Source organism: Pseudorca crassidens, chromosome 8, assembly GCF_039906515.1.
Source record: "Pseudorca crassidens isolate mPseCra1 chromosome 8, mPseCra1.hap1, whole genome shotgun sequence".
Taxonomy (NCBI): Eukaryota; Metazoa; Chordata; class Mammalia; order Artiodactyla; family Delphinidae; genus Pseudorca; species Pseudorca crassidens.
In genome coordinates this window covers 61797007-61811684 of record NC_090303.1, presented here as the reverse complement: position 1 = coordinate 61811684, position 14678 = coordinate 61797007, and the positions used below count along the sequence as shown (strand labels likewise).

Here is a 14678-nt window from a genome sequence, read left to right as displayed (position 1 = left end):
GCCCGTATATCTCTTTTTCCAGGTTCCCACCCAGTACCTCACACTAACTGCAAGATATCTTCTCCTGGAAGTGCCCCAATGCCCCGGACTCAGGGTTCTCAGCACAGAAGCCTTCCAGGCTTCCATTTTGGTAAGACTCCATCTCCCCAACCCTCCACCAGGGACCCAGGCCAAAACCTCAACCCTCTCCCACACGCCACGCTGCTGCGGCCTCCAGATTATACCGCCTCCAGAATCCTCATACGCTGCCCCCCGCCTTCTCTCCCCACTGTTACAGGAATGTGTTGTCATTTTTCTATTCGTTCATCAAGCACTTTACTGAGCACACATGATGGGCCACTGGTTATGTGGGACGGAGGAGGTCCAGAGATGGTGAAAACACCACCCCTGCCTTCAAGGAGCTCACTGCCTAGAGGGGGAGACAGAGCCCCAAACAAAGAACACGACGTTAGTGCTAAAATGGAGACGGGTGCAAAGGTTATAAGAGCAGAGGGGAAGGGGCAAATAATTCTGCCTTAAACGGTCAGGGAAGCTTCCCACAAGAGGTAAATATTTGATCAGGGTCTTGAAATACCCATAGGATTTCCCCAGATAGAACAGGGCCCCAGGCACCTCTTCTCTGGACTATTCCAAGAGACCCTCACCAGTCTCCCAAACTTGCAGACTCCAGCCCCTAAAATCCATCCTCCACGCACATCCAGAGATGGCCTCAAACATCGTTCACTTCACATCTCTGCTTGACAAGACCTTGCTCATCCGTCAAGCCCAGTCTGAATGCCACCTCACTATGGAAACTTCTGGAACCCACCAGTCTTGGCCTACTCACCTCCTGAAGCAGTGAGGAGCTGCTGGTCATCCACTTTGTGTGTTGCTATCAGGGGTCACCTCTATTCCTTCGTCTCACCCAACCCCACCCTCCAAGAAGGCAAGGCCACTTTTCATCACAGCGATGAAAAGTGCCTTTGACAGCCCTGTATGTGCCCAGGCGTGTAATGCTAACCAAAGTTTGCTGACTTGAACCAAAGAAAGATGAGTTGGGATGGGGAAGGGAATGCTATTCCTTGTTTCTGACCCCCCACCCCAAACTACTCTTCCCCTTTCTCTGGGTGACTGGGTTGCACGCCCTCTTATCTTTTATCTCCGTCGTCTTCTCTAAATCGTCAGTTGAGCCACCAGCAAAGAGGGGTCGGCCTCCCTCCGGAAAAGGCACACACACTTCAAACAGCTTGGTTCTGAGAGAATTGCTAAAAGCCTTCCTCCCAATAGAAGCCCTCTGGGGTCCCAAGGCCGGGAACTTTATGTCCAAACAGGAGTGGCTTTCATTAGAAAATCTTAAAGCGCTTCACAGAAAGGCTTCAGATGCCAGCCCTTCCCAGCTCCGGCCTTCATTCTGCACAGCCGTGTGCCCAGTGAAATCTGCCCCTTCCTGGGTGGGCCAAATGATCCCACCAGCCATTTCTGATGATTAAAACTCTGAGGGGGCTTCCCTGGCGGTGCAGCCAATGCAGGGGACAGGGGTTCAAGCCCTGGTCCAGGAAGATCCCACATGCCGCAGAGCAACTAAGCCCGTGAGCCACAACTACTGAGCCTGCACTCTAGAACCTGTGAGCCATAACTACTGAGTCCGTGCGCCACAACTACTGAGCCCGCGTGCCACAGCCACTGAAGCCCGCGCGCCTAGAGCCCGTGGCTTCTCCGCAACAAGAGAAGCCACCGCAATGAGAAGCCCGCACAGTGCAACAAACAGTAGCCCCCGCTCGCCACAACTAGAGAAAGCCTGTGCGCAGCAACGAAGACCCAACGCAGACAAAAATAAAAAAACAAAAAAAAACAAACCTCTGAGGAACTCCTCTTACCTCTGAGAAGAACTAAGCAGAATAAACAAACCCCTGCCTCCATCATTCGGAGGCCTGCCCCTGCCTTTCAACTTCATCAAAGCAAACTGCCAGCATGTCTCACGCAAGTCACTTCTAAAGGGCGAGCTGCTTTCCTCCTTCATATTGAAGGGAGTGCTTAAAAGGAGACGAAAAGGGTGTGAGCAGCTCTCAGCTCCTGTACGCCAAAATGGTCCAACAGGTAAATTGCTGGCTTCCAGGAGGAGAGCAAAGGTCAATGGCACTCAAGCCTCGTCCTTTCATGTCTGGTCCTTGGTTGTCCTCCTTTATTCTATTCCTGGCTTTTGCCAAGTCCTGCAAACACATCAGTCTTTGGAGAGTAGAGAATTCCAGAAAGAGAGAGAGAAAAAAAAAAAGATGGCTTCAAAACGAAAGAGTGGATGGACATGTTCTTATCTAGATCTTGCAGAGGAGGTACACAGATGTATACACATGTGAAAGGGCACTGAGCTGAACACTCAAGGTTTGTGCACTGATGTGCCTCACGATGTGTATTTTACACCTCAGTGATATGTGGGGGAAGATGCTTAAAGGATAGGCTTCTCCAGGCAGAGATATACTAATATTTTGACTGAGCACTGTCTTCTAGAGACTTCTATACGTTCTGAGTAACCCTAAAAGAACCTGCAAATGCAGAAAAGGCTTTTCTGCCCCCTCTCTCCCAGTGTGGATGTAGAAACGTCCAGACTTCTTATAAGGACTTCTTCGGGAGAGATAGGCAGTGGAAGACGGATTTGGACATCAACCAAAAAAGAGAGAAGCCTGCTCTACTCACCGGGCCAGCCCCTCCTGCCTGTGGTCAGGTGGGAAGAAAGGAGCCCGACCCCCAGGCCAGCAGAGAGCGCTACCACCCATTACCTCCCAGGCAGACCAAATGAAGACCCCCTGGGCCCTGATGGGCACAGCACCGAGGCCCCAGTGGTACCCACCAAGCTGCAGCACACCGAGCTCACCGTCGACCTTACTGGATGCTGGCAACTGATTACTCCTAGAAATAAAAAAAGGAAATGTCAATGCACCATAGGAGAATGACAGAGAGATGCAAACAGCAGAGAAGAGTGGGAGGAGTACCGGATGGGGCTTCAGGAGGTGGGTTCTCTCCAGCTCTGGCCCGGTTCTGTGTATGCCTTGCACCAGCACTCTCCCTCACTGAGCCACAGGTTCCGTATCGGATGGGACCAAATCACCTCTGGGGCGCTTTTCAATTCTGCACACACACACACACACACACACACACACACACCCCCAATATAGGTCGATGGACCCTGTAGTTTGACACTTCCCGAGAACCGAATGCAAGCTAATTTGCTGATGCCACTGTAATACTGCTGGGAAACACATTCACACGTGCACGTGCGCACACACACACACACACACACACACACACACACATATCAAGTTCCTGCAATCACTGCACAGATTTTATCTCATTTTTTTGTTTGTCTCCTTTCTCCCAGCTTTCTTGTAAAGCTATCAGCAGCCATTTATCAGAAACCTCAAGAATGCACCAAAGAATACACACTGTGATCCTGACTTGTAAATTCAGACATGTGCACACAGAGCTTTCTTTAAAGGGCCCACCTGTGTTTCAGCTCTCTTTGGATCTTTTTTCCCTCCAGCATGCATCGATCTGAACTGAAGTAAAATCATTTTTTAAAAAGAATGTATTAAAAATAACAACATTACATCACCCCCTTGAAAAATTCATTTACAATGTTAAAAATGACAGCTCTTTTGAACGTGGCATTGAAATATATTTTCCTCCAACATCCTTGCAGGCTAAGATATGATTGAAGTAACAATCATAATCTTGCCACGGTAGGTTCTATTGAATTGGCTTCCTCCTGAAGATGTATGAAGGGGCGTGAGTGGAAGACCACGGAGGACGCGCAGTACCGAATCCCTGAGCACGTCCTGCTCTGGACTCCGGGTTTCTTCCTCTGGCGCTGGAACACAGAGCTCCTCCACCCGCCTCCCAGGTGGCCCCTCATCCTCCCCCACGCAGTTGAGCCCATTTTCCTCAACTCAGAGCCACAAAATTCCTACGCCCCTAGGCTACCAGGATTCTGCAAGTGTTCTTGTGGGGAATGGTGAGAGAACAAGCTGGAAAGGGGAGCTAAGGCACGGAGGGGCAGCAGGAGGATGTAGAAGGGAGGGGGGGCACACAGACACTGTGCTCCCCTCCCCAGGGCCCAGCAATAAGGAGCTGCACTTTCATCAGAAGCCTCCACCAGCCAGCCACACCTCGCCCCACCCCCATCCTCACTGCCACTAAAGCCGAGGACCTGAGTCCCATCCCTTCCATCCCCTGTGTCACTATTTCACCTAGAGACTAAGGCAAGGTGTCTGAGAAGCAAGGACTGAGGCGCAGGTGCTAGATGGTCTCTAAAAGCCACCTTGCACCATTCTGAGCTGGGAACATCAGCAGAAAAGACATCTCTGGAACACCCTGATGGCAACAACATCTCTCTTGGACCCATCTCTGCTCTCTGCCTCTTCGTCTCTCACCCAGATCATTCTCACAGCCCCCTAACTGGTTTCCTGACCCCCCGTGTGATGCCCCACCCGGTGCTGGTCCCCACATCTTCACACGAGTGTCAAAGGCATCTTTCTAGAAAGCAAACTTGACCATGCCACGGCCTGGCTGAAATTCTTCAAAGGTTCCCCAACATCGTCATCAACAAGAGACATGATATTTATAAACAATGATGGCAATTATAGCGGCGGCAAATACTTTCTGATTCCTTTGACTGTTGCAGGCACCGTGCTAAGTACTTTGCAAGCATCAAAAGTCATCTGCTCCTCAAAAGAGCCTTAGGAAGTAGTCAGGGCACTGAGTCTCAGAGAGGTCCAGTAATTTCCCCAGAGTTACACAGCATGTAAGTGGCAGCACAGGGATCTGAACCTAAGCAATGACTCCGAAGATGATGGCAGCAACCATGACATACACTGCTTCCTCGTAAGACAAAGCCCAAGCCCATTAGTGTGCCCTCTGGGCTGCCTGTGACCTGGCTACCTACCGCCCCAGCATCACCTCCCTCTGCGCTCTCCCACTCCACCTGCACGTCCTCCACGCTAACTTCTCAGCCCACGCCTCCACACCTTTTCACAAGCTGTTCACTCCACCTAGAATATCCCTTGGCAAGCTCACACTCATCCTCTACAGCCCCGTTGGAATGTTACCTTCCTCTCAAATGCAAAGCATGCATTCATTCATTTCTTCACTCACTTAGCAAACATGTGGCAGCTGTCCAGCAGGGCTGTCTCCCTGCCCCAGGGAGACCCAGTTGCATACAATAAACAGACATAAATTGCACTGTGACATGCTGTGGTAGGCTGGATAATGGTCCCCAAAGATATCTGCATCCTAATCCCTGGAAATGGAAAATGGTACCTTATATGGCAAAAAGAACTTTGCAAATGAGATTAAGTTAAAGATCTTGAAGTGGAAGAGAGTAGCCTGGATTATCCGGGTGGGGGCGACCTAATCACAAGTGTCCTTATAGGAGGGAGGCAGAAGGAGATCTGACACAGAAGAAGAGAGGTAGGATGACGATGGAAACGGAGGTTGAAGTGATGCACTTTGAGGACAGAAGAAGGGGCCTCAAGCCAAGAAATGCGGGTGGTCACTAGAAGCTGAAAAAGGCAAGGAAACAGATTCCAGTTGTTAAAGGACGAGCCCTGCCAACACCTTGACTGCAGCCCAGTGGAACTGATTTCAGACTTCAGTCTTCCAGAACAGTGAGATAATACATTCATGTCGTTTTAAGTCACTAAACTGTGGTAATTTGTTGTAGCAGCCATGGGAAACATACACACAGTAAGAGAAACAATCACGGAGGAACAAAGGACTGTGAGGTCCCCTTGATTGCCTCTGTATCCTGCGTGCCCAGCACCTAGCCACTGCTCCATACATGGGTAATACCAGAGTGACCCTCACACAAGCTAGGTGACTCACACGGGTCACCTACCTTAGAGGTGCCGGAGCCAGGGCTCAAACCCAGGCCCCTGGCTCCAAATGCTCTGTGTTGCTCTGTTTTCTACTTTATGCTTCCCTTCCCTACCCAGAACCCTCCATGGCTTCCTGTGGACCAGGAGACAAAGTCCAAACCTCCCAAGTTGTCCCCTTGGCTCCCAAGGGCAAAGCCGCAGGGGCACGCGGATGGCCACGAGCCGTGAGGAGAGGGCGGGGATGATGTTCCTGCTGTGTAGGGTACAGCTGGGCCTCTTCCCGGTCATGAGACGTCCACCCTGAGGCCATCCATCAGCTGCGAGAGCCCAGCTCAGATGCTTTGTGCCGTTTCCCATAGATCTCTTCACCAGAGGAGACTTCGGGAATGCTCACACTTAGGGAATGCCCTATTGTTCCTTTTATGTGTCCCTTTGTGGCATAAGCATTACAAAGTTTAAAAGGTCAGTTTAAAAGCATGTTCTTGCCTTTGAGTGAAAACTATTGTGAAAAACAATGACAAAAAGATAAATCAAGGATTCAAAACACTTTTTAAAAATGCGATTGTGCATATGACCTGGAGGCGTGTGTCCAAGTGCGCATCTAATAAATCCTCGGAGCCAGGCTGTAAACACGCGCTTGCCTGCGGGGTCTGAGGTCTCCACCTCCCAGCCAAACTCCTCTTCTGCCCCCAAGGGAGGGGCAAGGGCTAGGGCATCGCAGGTGCCGGGGGCTACGTAGGGCCAGGACTCAATCCCTGGATCACTGGGTCTTGGGTGGGTAGAAAGTGCCACTCAGAGACCAGAGTTCTTGTCTTTGATCCCCCCGACTCTGAGTGACCTTGGGCAAGTCACCTACCTCTGTGGGTATCACGTGCCTCATCTGTACCTTGGGGAAAGCCTGAGCAAGACCACTCGCTGTGGAACACGACCAGGTGCAGGGGCTCTGAGAGGACTGACGTGCCTGGGTCCCGTTATTCTTGGAGATGCTCAACTGCTTACACACCCAACACTCAGAATAGTTCACCAGCTCTCAGCATTAAAATCAGACAAGGAGATGCGCCTTCCTCTGTGTTTGGTACTGGATACTTGGCTAAATGAGTTATGATTACAAAAGAAAGATATTCCATGAGAAGAAAGATATTGATCACTTTCTATATATTCTATTTGATGGAAATACTGAAGCCAGCGTGAATTGACCCCACGCATACAGCACAAGAATCCAGAACGTAAGAAAGTTACATAAAATTTTCCCGAGCCAGTGATATGCCAGCACACCTTAACTCAAGCCATGTAAAATCATCTGGAGGGGCACTTCTGCAGAGCAGGTCACACAAGATTCCCCGGGGGAGGGAGAGTTGTTGTTTTTTTTTAAGTCCCACTGAAAATACGCTCAAAACAAAAAACTGTTAAATATGTGAGAAAACGATCCACCGTAAGTGAAAGCCAGCTGACACAGTAAGTAGGATTCCTAAGAACTTGAGATAATAGAACAGCAATCTAAAAGAGGCTGTAATTAGAGAGAGTAGGGGAACTTTTTAAAAAAGGAATGGAAATCATGCGAAAAGAAACAGACACTCTGAGAAAAGAATGGGCAACTCTGAAAAGCAAATACAGTCACGGAAATAAGAAAACTCTGGGGCACATAATGATGGTGATGGAAAATAGCATATCAAATACATATTTTTTAAATCCACGAGTCTGCTTCTAGAGGAGGAAGGAGGGCAGGGATAGATAACAGAAAGCTCTTCTCTGTAAAACACTGGCAACTAATAAATGGAAAAGGAATGATAAAACGACAAAAGTTAGAAAATCACGATTTTATAAATTCCTAATATGGGAAAAGATCACCAATGGATGTTCAAACCATGGGCTAAAAGGTTTCTGAGGCACCGGATATTCATATGGTCTGAAAGTTACAGATTCCTTATTAATTCCAATAACAGAGAGATTGGCAAAACCCTAAAGGACTGACCCAGCTTAGCATCACCAAAAATAAAACAAACTGATGTTACCATGCCCCTGATGTGATGTACTGGGAAGTACATCACATCACATATGTATTGTCCTTGCCAAAAACTGTTTGACATAAATCCAATAATGAAACAAATATATCTAGAATGTGGTCATTCTATGAGACACCAAGCCTACATCCATCATGAAAAACTGAAAAAGGAGGGAAATTGTTTGAGAGTAAAAGAGACTAGAGAGACACTGCAACCAAATATGAGTGAACCTTAAAAGGATCCTGGGTTGGAAAACTAAAGTCTCAAAGAGCGCTTTGGAGCCATTTGGGAGAGATTTGATTATGGGCTTTATGTTAGCGGATGTCACTGAGTCAATGTGAAATTTCTTGGATGTGATAATGGTGCTGTGGTTATGTTCTTGTCCTTAGGAGATGCAAGCGGAAATATTTAGGGGTGAAATGCCATGATATCTGAATTTTACTTTCAATCAGTCATCAAAAATGTGAGGGAGGGAAGAAGAGGAGAGAGAAAGAAAGAGAGAAAACAAGTGCAAAAAAAATCTTAGAATTGCAGAAGGTAGGTTTCACGTACGATGCTTTCAACTTTTCTGTGGGTTAGAACTTTGTTAAAGTTGGGGGAAACTTCTGGTAAACTTAAAAAAGGAGATTAGATACAGTGAAGAATGCAACTCCATCAGAAGAGAGACGAAATATATGAAAGAACAAGTAAGAGACATGGAGGGAAAAAATTTTAAGTCCAATATACATCTAAAAGGAGTCCCAGAAGGAAAGAATAAAGAGAATGTGAGAAAGGAGATTATTGAAAAGATAATTGCTAAGAACCCACCAGACAAGAATCCTCAGAGAAACATAATAAGTCTCAAATGATACACATGAAAGTAAATGCACACCTAGATATGTCATCTTAAAACTACCAGAATACCAAAGACAATGAGAAAAATCTTAGAGAAAAGGTAGATAGATTATCCATAAACAACAATTACTTTAGCAAAAGACATCTTTAGTATTCAAGATATTAAAGGTAAGGACAAAATGAAAACATTTTCAGACAAAGACTAAAAAAGTTTACCATCACAGACCTTCACTGAATGTATGACTAAGGGACTTACTTCAGGAGAAGAAAACTGAACCCAGAAAGAAAGAGCAGGATGCAGCAAGCAATGGCAGAAAAGCAATCTGTGAACATTTAGATAAACCTAAAGAAGAGCTGACAATAAAAATAATAACAATAGCAACTAATCTGGGGGGAGTTAAAAACAAAGGGATAGTACTAGACAACAATAAACAGGGAACCTGGGAAGGGGAAATGATCAGAATTAAAGCTTTCTAAAATCTTTGCATTTTTTGAGGGGGTAGAGATAGTGATTAACCTTAAAACTTTAAGTCAATTATGATCAAAACTTAAGAGTAACCATTAAAAGAGTAAAAAGATAGTATATAACTTCCAAATCAGAAAGCAGAAGAAAAAAGAACACGTATCAGTTAATTCACAAGAAAGTGCCACTGTGAAAAACAGCCTGGCGGTTCCTCAAAAAGTTAAACATAGAATTAACATATGACCCTGCAATTCCACTCCTAGGTATAAACCCAAAAGAACTGAAAACATGAAGGGACACACCTTCGTAACAGCACTATTCTCAATAGCCAAAAGGTGGAAACAACACAAATGTCCACCAATGGATGAGTGGATAAACAAAATGTTACACATCACACACTGAAATACTAATGCACCATAAAAAAGACTGAAGTACTGATACATGCTACAACATGGATAAATCTCAAAAACATTATGCTAGGGCTTCCCTGGTGGCACACTGGTTAAGAATCTGCCTGCCAATGCAGGGGACACGGGTTCGAGCCCTAGTCCGGGAAGATCCCACATGCCGCAGAGCAACTAAGCCCATGCACCACAACTACTGAGCCCACGTGCCACAACTACTGAAGCCTGTGTGCCTACAGCCCGTGCTCTGCAACAATAGAAGCCACTGCAATGAGAAGCCTGCGCACCGCAACGAAGAGTAGCCCCTGCTCACCGCAACTAGAGAAAAGCCCACGTGCAGCAACGAAGACCCAATGCAGCCTTAAAAATAAAATAAAATAAATAAATTTATAAAAAACAAAACCAAAAAACACATTATGTTAAGTGAAAGAAGCCAGAGACAAAAGGTCACATATGATTCCATTTATGTGAAATATTATGGACTGGTGGTTTCCAGGGGTTGGGAGTGGGAGGAATGGGGAGAAACCGCTTAATAGGAAGAGATTTTACTTTGAAGAGAAGAAAATGTCTTGGAACTAGGTAGAGGTGGTGGTTACACAAATTTGTGAATGCACTAAATGCCACTGGATTGTTCACTTTAAAATGGTTAAGTTGAAAAAGAAAGGAAGGGACTTCCCTGGCGGTCCAGTGGTTAAAACTTTGCCTTCCAATGCAGGGGATACAAGCTCGATTCCCGGTCGGGGAGCCAAGATCCCACATGGCTCACAGCCAAGAAACCAAAAGACATAAAACAGAAGCAATATTGTAACAAATTCAATAAAGACTTTAAAAATGGTCCACATCAAAAAAAATCTTTAAGAAAAAAAAAAGGAAAAAAAGAAAGGAAAAGTATGGCAAGATCAACGTGTAAAATATAACAGGACAAATGAATTCAAGTATATCGGTAACTATAATAAAGGTGAATAAATTAAACTTGCCAGTTAAAAGACAGACACACTCAGATTGATTTTTTAAATTAGCAATATGCTGTTTCACATGATACATGACACAAAGGAAAACAATAAAGCATGGGGAAAAAATATATCACTTGTATGCCAACCATTTAAACGCGAATGTAGCTAAAAGCTATTGGATAAAAATAAACTCTCCGATAAAAAGCATTATTAGTGACAAACCTACTTGTTGCAGAATAACAAAAGGAGCGATTCAACATGAAAATTTAGCCATCGTGAACCTCTGTAAAATGGTTAATAATAGTCCTACCTCAAACGTTTGTGGTGAGAATTCAACAAGTTAATACATCAAATGCTGAGAATAGTATCCGACAGACTAATTACTATGTGTTAGCTGAGATGATGATGATCAATGGCGCAAGTATAACCTTGATTCCAAAAACCTAACACTTGTAAACGTAAGTGCAAAACTGTGAACTAAAATAGAAGGCCACAAAAAATAAATTAAATAAATAAATAAATAAATAAAAGACCACTTCATCAGCCATGAGTTTAAAAAAACGTTGACCTAGTAGGTATGCAAGAATATTTTGACATTAGAAAATCTAGTAATTCCCTAGAAAACCTAGAAGTTCTCCAAAAGAGGGAAGATATGTAAAACAATCTCAACAGATAAAGAAAAAGTATTGGATAAAAATAAATACTCATATAAATTAAAAAAAATAAAAACTTAGCAAGCTCAAGGGAAGGGTTTTGCTTTACTTGATATGTACATATTTGAAGCCTACAGAGCATCCTAAAACTGAAGCTTTGGAAGCTTCCCCACTGGAGGCAGTAGCCTGATGAGGATGTCCATTATCCCACGAGATTCAGAACTATACCAGAGATATGCTAGAGGCAGTATAATGAGACAAGTGAAACTGACAACCCCAGGGCCAGAGTCCAGGTTTCCTGACCCAGGTTCCCCACTCTTTCTACTACCCTGCTTCAAAAAGAACATGCTTTTGGAATAAACACGAAGGTTCGATGGTAATGAAGCAGAGGGCTGTGCAGTTGTCAACGGACATACCGAAACTGGACAGATGAGCCGCAGGTCCAGCTCGTGCCAGAGAAGACTGGCATCATCTGGCAATAGACTGATTGCCTCACGTCTCAACTTCCCTTTGACCAGGATCATCTCTGTGAAGCTGCAACGGCCATCACCTCCAGTGATTTTGGGTTTCAGCTCTTCGGGCCCACCGCATGCCTACCCGCAGGCGCTGTTTGGCCATCTGTGCGCTTGGCAGGCACCTAGGAGGCGCCCTAGGAGCAACGGCTGTGCTGTGTCGTGTTCCTTCCCTGCCTTCCCAACAGTGACTCTGCACAACCCTTGTGATTCAAGGCTCTTATCAAAGACTGAACTTCGGGAGGGGTAAGCCTCAGTGAGGTGGATCCCTGACAGCAAACTAATGTAAAAAGAACTTTTAAAAAAATTCTCCAGAGAAGAAAAGATTTCAACGTTCCTGCCCTTTGGCTTCCTGCAGAGGCTCACCCAAGCTCCCCCAGATGAGGACGAGGTACAGAATCACGGTGAGTTAGACCTGGAAGGCGCTCAGGAGTCACCTGCCATAACCTTCGGTTTTACAGATGAGGAAACTGCGCTCTGGAGGGAGCAAGTGGGCTCCTCCAGTGTCTCCACCGCCCAGTGCTCAGCCCGAGGCGATCCGAGTCCCAGCCGCAGGAAGCGCTCCACCTCCCTGGGCTGTCACATCCACAGGCATTTTTAAAACTAAGCCGTCAAAGAACATGAGGTCTCATTAAGGGCTGGGTTATCAAGAAGTCATCAAGTGCACAGATCTCAGTTTTATACCCGGCACTTGCCAGCTCTCCAGCTGTTGACCATCAACATATAAAAGGAATCTTTTTGTTTTCCTCTCTCCTTTCTCTTAAGGATGTGGAAAACCTGACTGGAACTGCCTAGTCTGAGACTTCCTGTGAGAAAGTGCTCTGCTTGGAATACTGTGAAAGCAATCTGCCTGAGCAATTCGGCCCAAATAAATTATCTTCCTGAAACTAATGAAAAACTTTCATTGGGAATTGGGCCGCATAGCCAAGATTCTCTCATCCGGGTTGGACAAAGGTTGGACGAAGATAGGGGTCACTCGGTGAGCACGGACTGGGAGGGGAGGGGTCCCTGATGGCCCTGCATCCTCCTGGAAAAGCACTCGGCTCAGCCTGTGGAGCGGGAGAGAACACACATTGTACTCTCGCCTCCTGAACCATTGTTCTTTGAGGGTGACGATTTATCAGCTTAACTCTCCTTCCGTATGCACCCCTCCCCACAGGCTTTGGAAAACATCCTCGGCCAGAAGTGTGCACAGCTAGAGCAAGATCCAAAACCAAGTCCAACATTTCTCCTTCCCTGAGTTGGGCTGGTTTCTGGCACATTTCAGGAACAGAGAAGACATTTACCCCGGTCACCAGGTTATCAGACTGGGAGGGTTCCTGCATGGGCACACAACTGGCAAAACAAAGCTGTACCAGCTGTGCCCTTCCTTCATGTTACTGAAGTTTGGCACGAGGCCTTGGCATACAGCTGGTGTTTAATGGATGCTCCCTCTGGAAGCTGAGGAGTACTCAGGGTTCACCTAGATAAGGCTCATCCCTCTGGAAGGGACGGAAGGGCTAACCCACACTGTCTAGTCTGGCAGGGGTGGGAATGGAAGGCAGAGCTTCTACCAAGAACCCCTGGGTCGTGGGCAAAGCAGAAATAGAATGTCAGGCTCCAGACTCCCACCTTAGCTCATTTTCATCTATCCCGTGCTGGACGCTGGAGCCACTGACTGTGTTTCCTTAAGACCCAGAATGCACTGGGACTGGCTGGTCGCTCCTCCCGTAAGGGATGCACACTGGCAGGACTGCAGGCTCCTCCAGCTCCTATCGCTCTGCCCTTCTCTCAGCCTGCAGTTTCCCGGGTGTGGCTGAGCTCAGCTCCACATGGCAACGGGTGCTGAGAGGCAGGCACTGCTCAACAGGGGGTGAAAAGGTGGCTCCAGGAAAAGAAAAATACCCTCTTGAAGGACAAGTGGGCTCTATGGAGTACACCTCTGGGACACGGACAGACCCACTGAGTAACCACTCATTCACCCGAACTGTGCAGTTCACCAAGCACAATGTTGCTAGCCACGACCTTCCTTCCTCTTGGTCTCGCCTCCTCTGCTCTGCCCACCAGCACTTGGCTGCGTAGCTCAGCCAAGCCCAGCCATTGTGAGATGCAGGATGAGCCCAGTGACCAGGGATGGAGTGAGAGACATGAGGTGGTAACGGGCCACGCCGTGAGCCCCGCCCCCTCCTGGTGTGCGCCCCAGACTGCACACCCAGCAGGTGGGATCGCTAAGGCTGCCTCTGATGAGGGTTCCCGGCAGGGGAGTGAGGGCCTAATAGGATGGTTCCCTCAGAGACAAAGATTCCCCCGGGCCCCGCCCTCTCTGAGGCTCATGTGACAGCGCAAGATGGAAAGGATTGCCTCTACAACCTTGGCCGGGTCCCAGGAAGTCTAAAGTCACACTTGGAGTTATAAAAGGGAAGGTTCTAACGTGCGCCTGAAAGACATTCCGTAAGAGTTGCCGCTGGTTTCCATCGTGGACTGGAAAGCTGTGCGAAGATGTTTACTTAGCTGCTAGGAGAAACTGCTTTTTGGCACCATGACTGCTCTTTACTGCCTTAGTGAAGCCCAACGCATCCAGGGAAGGAGCTGTCCCAACAAGAGAGGCCGGCTTTTTCCAAGTCCCATTAAACATTAAACCCACTCAGGTTCTGTTTGGTAAAATATGCCAAAGGGTGGCGTAAAACAACTTCTGGGAAGAAATATTTTCATTTTAAACTCACAAAACGTTCCCCTGCATAAGCATTAATAGAAGAGCCATAAGCAGCAAGTCTGAAACAATATGTCTGGGTCCGAGGTTAACTTCATACCACTTTGAAGACAAAGCAACGGGGGTGCGTTTACTTTTAGAAAGCGTGCGGAGGCGTACACTTAACTTTTTTTCCGGAGCTCCTGTCTTTCCCCAAGCAGACGTGGATGAATCTTCACCTTCCTTCCCTGGGCTTCCACTGTCTTCTCTGTGACATTCTAAGGGTTCTAAGTTTTGTCCTTCCAATAGGAATTGTTTATCTGGGTGTTTATTTCTACTTTA

General features: G+C 46.8%; 1 protein-coding gene across 1 annotated transcript in view; it reads right to left on the bottom strand.

Moving 5' to 3' along the window:
* The window catches only part of MINDY4 (MINDY lysine 48 deubiquitinase 4), a 102633-nt gene that overhangs the window by 45963 nt on the left and 41992 nt on the right, over window positions 1-14678 (bottom strand). Inside the window, exon 6 of the mRNA XM_067746655.1 lies at window positions 2825-2883. Within this exon, the coding sequence (XP_067602756.1) occupies window positions 2825-2883 (59 nt within the window). The remainder of the gene's footprint in view (window positions 1-2824; window positions 2884-14678) is intronic.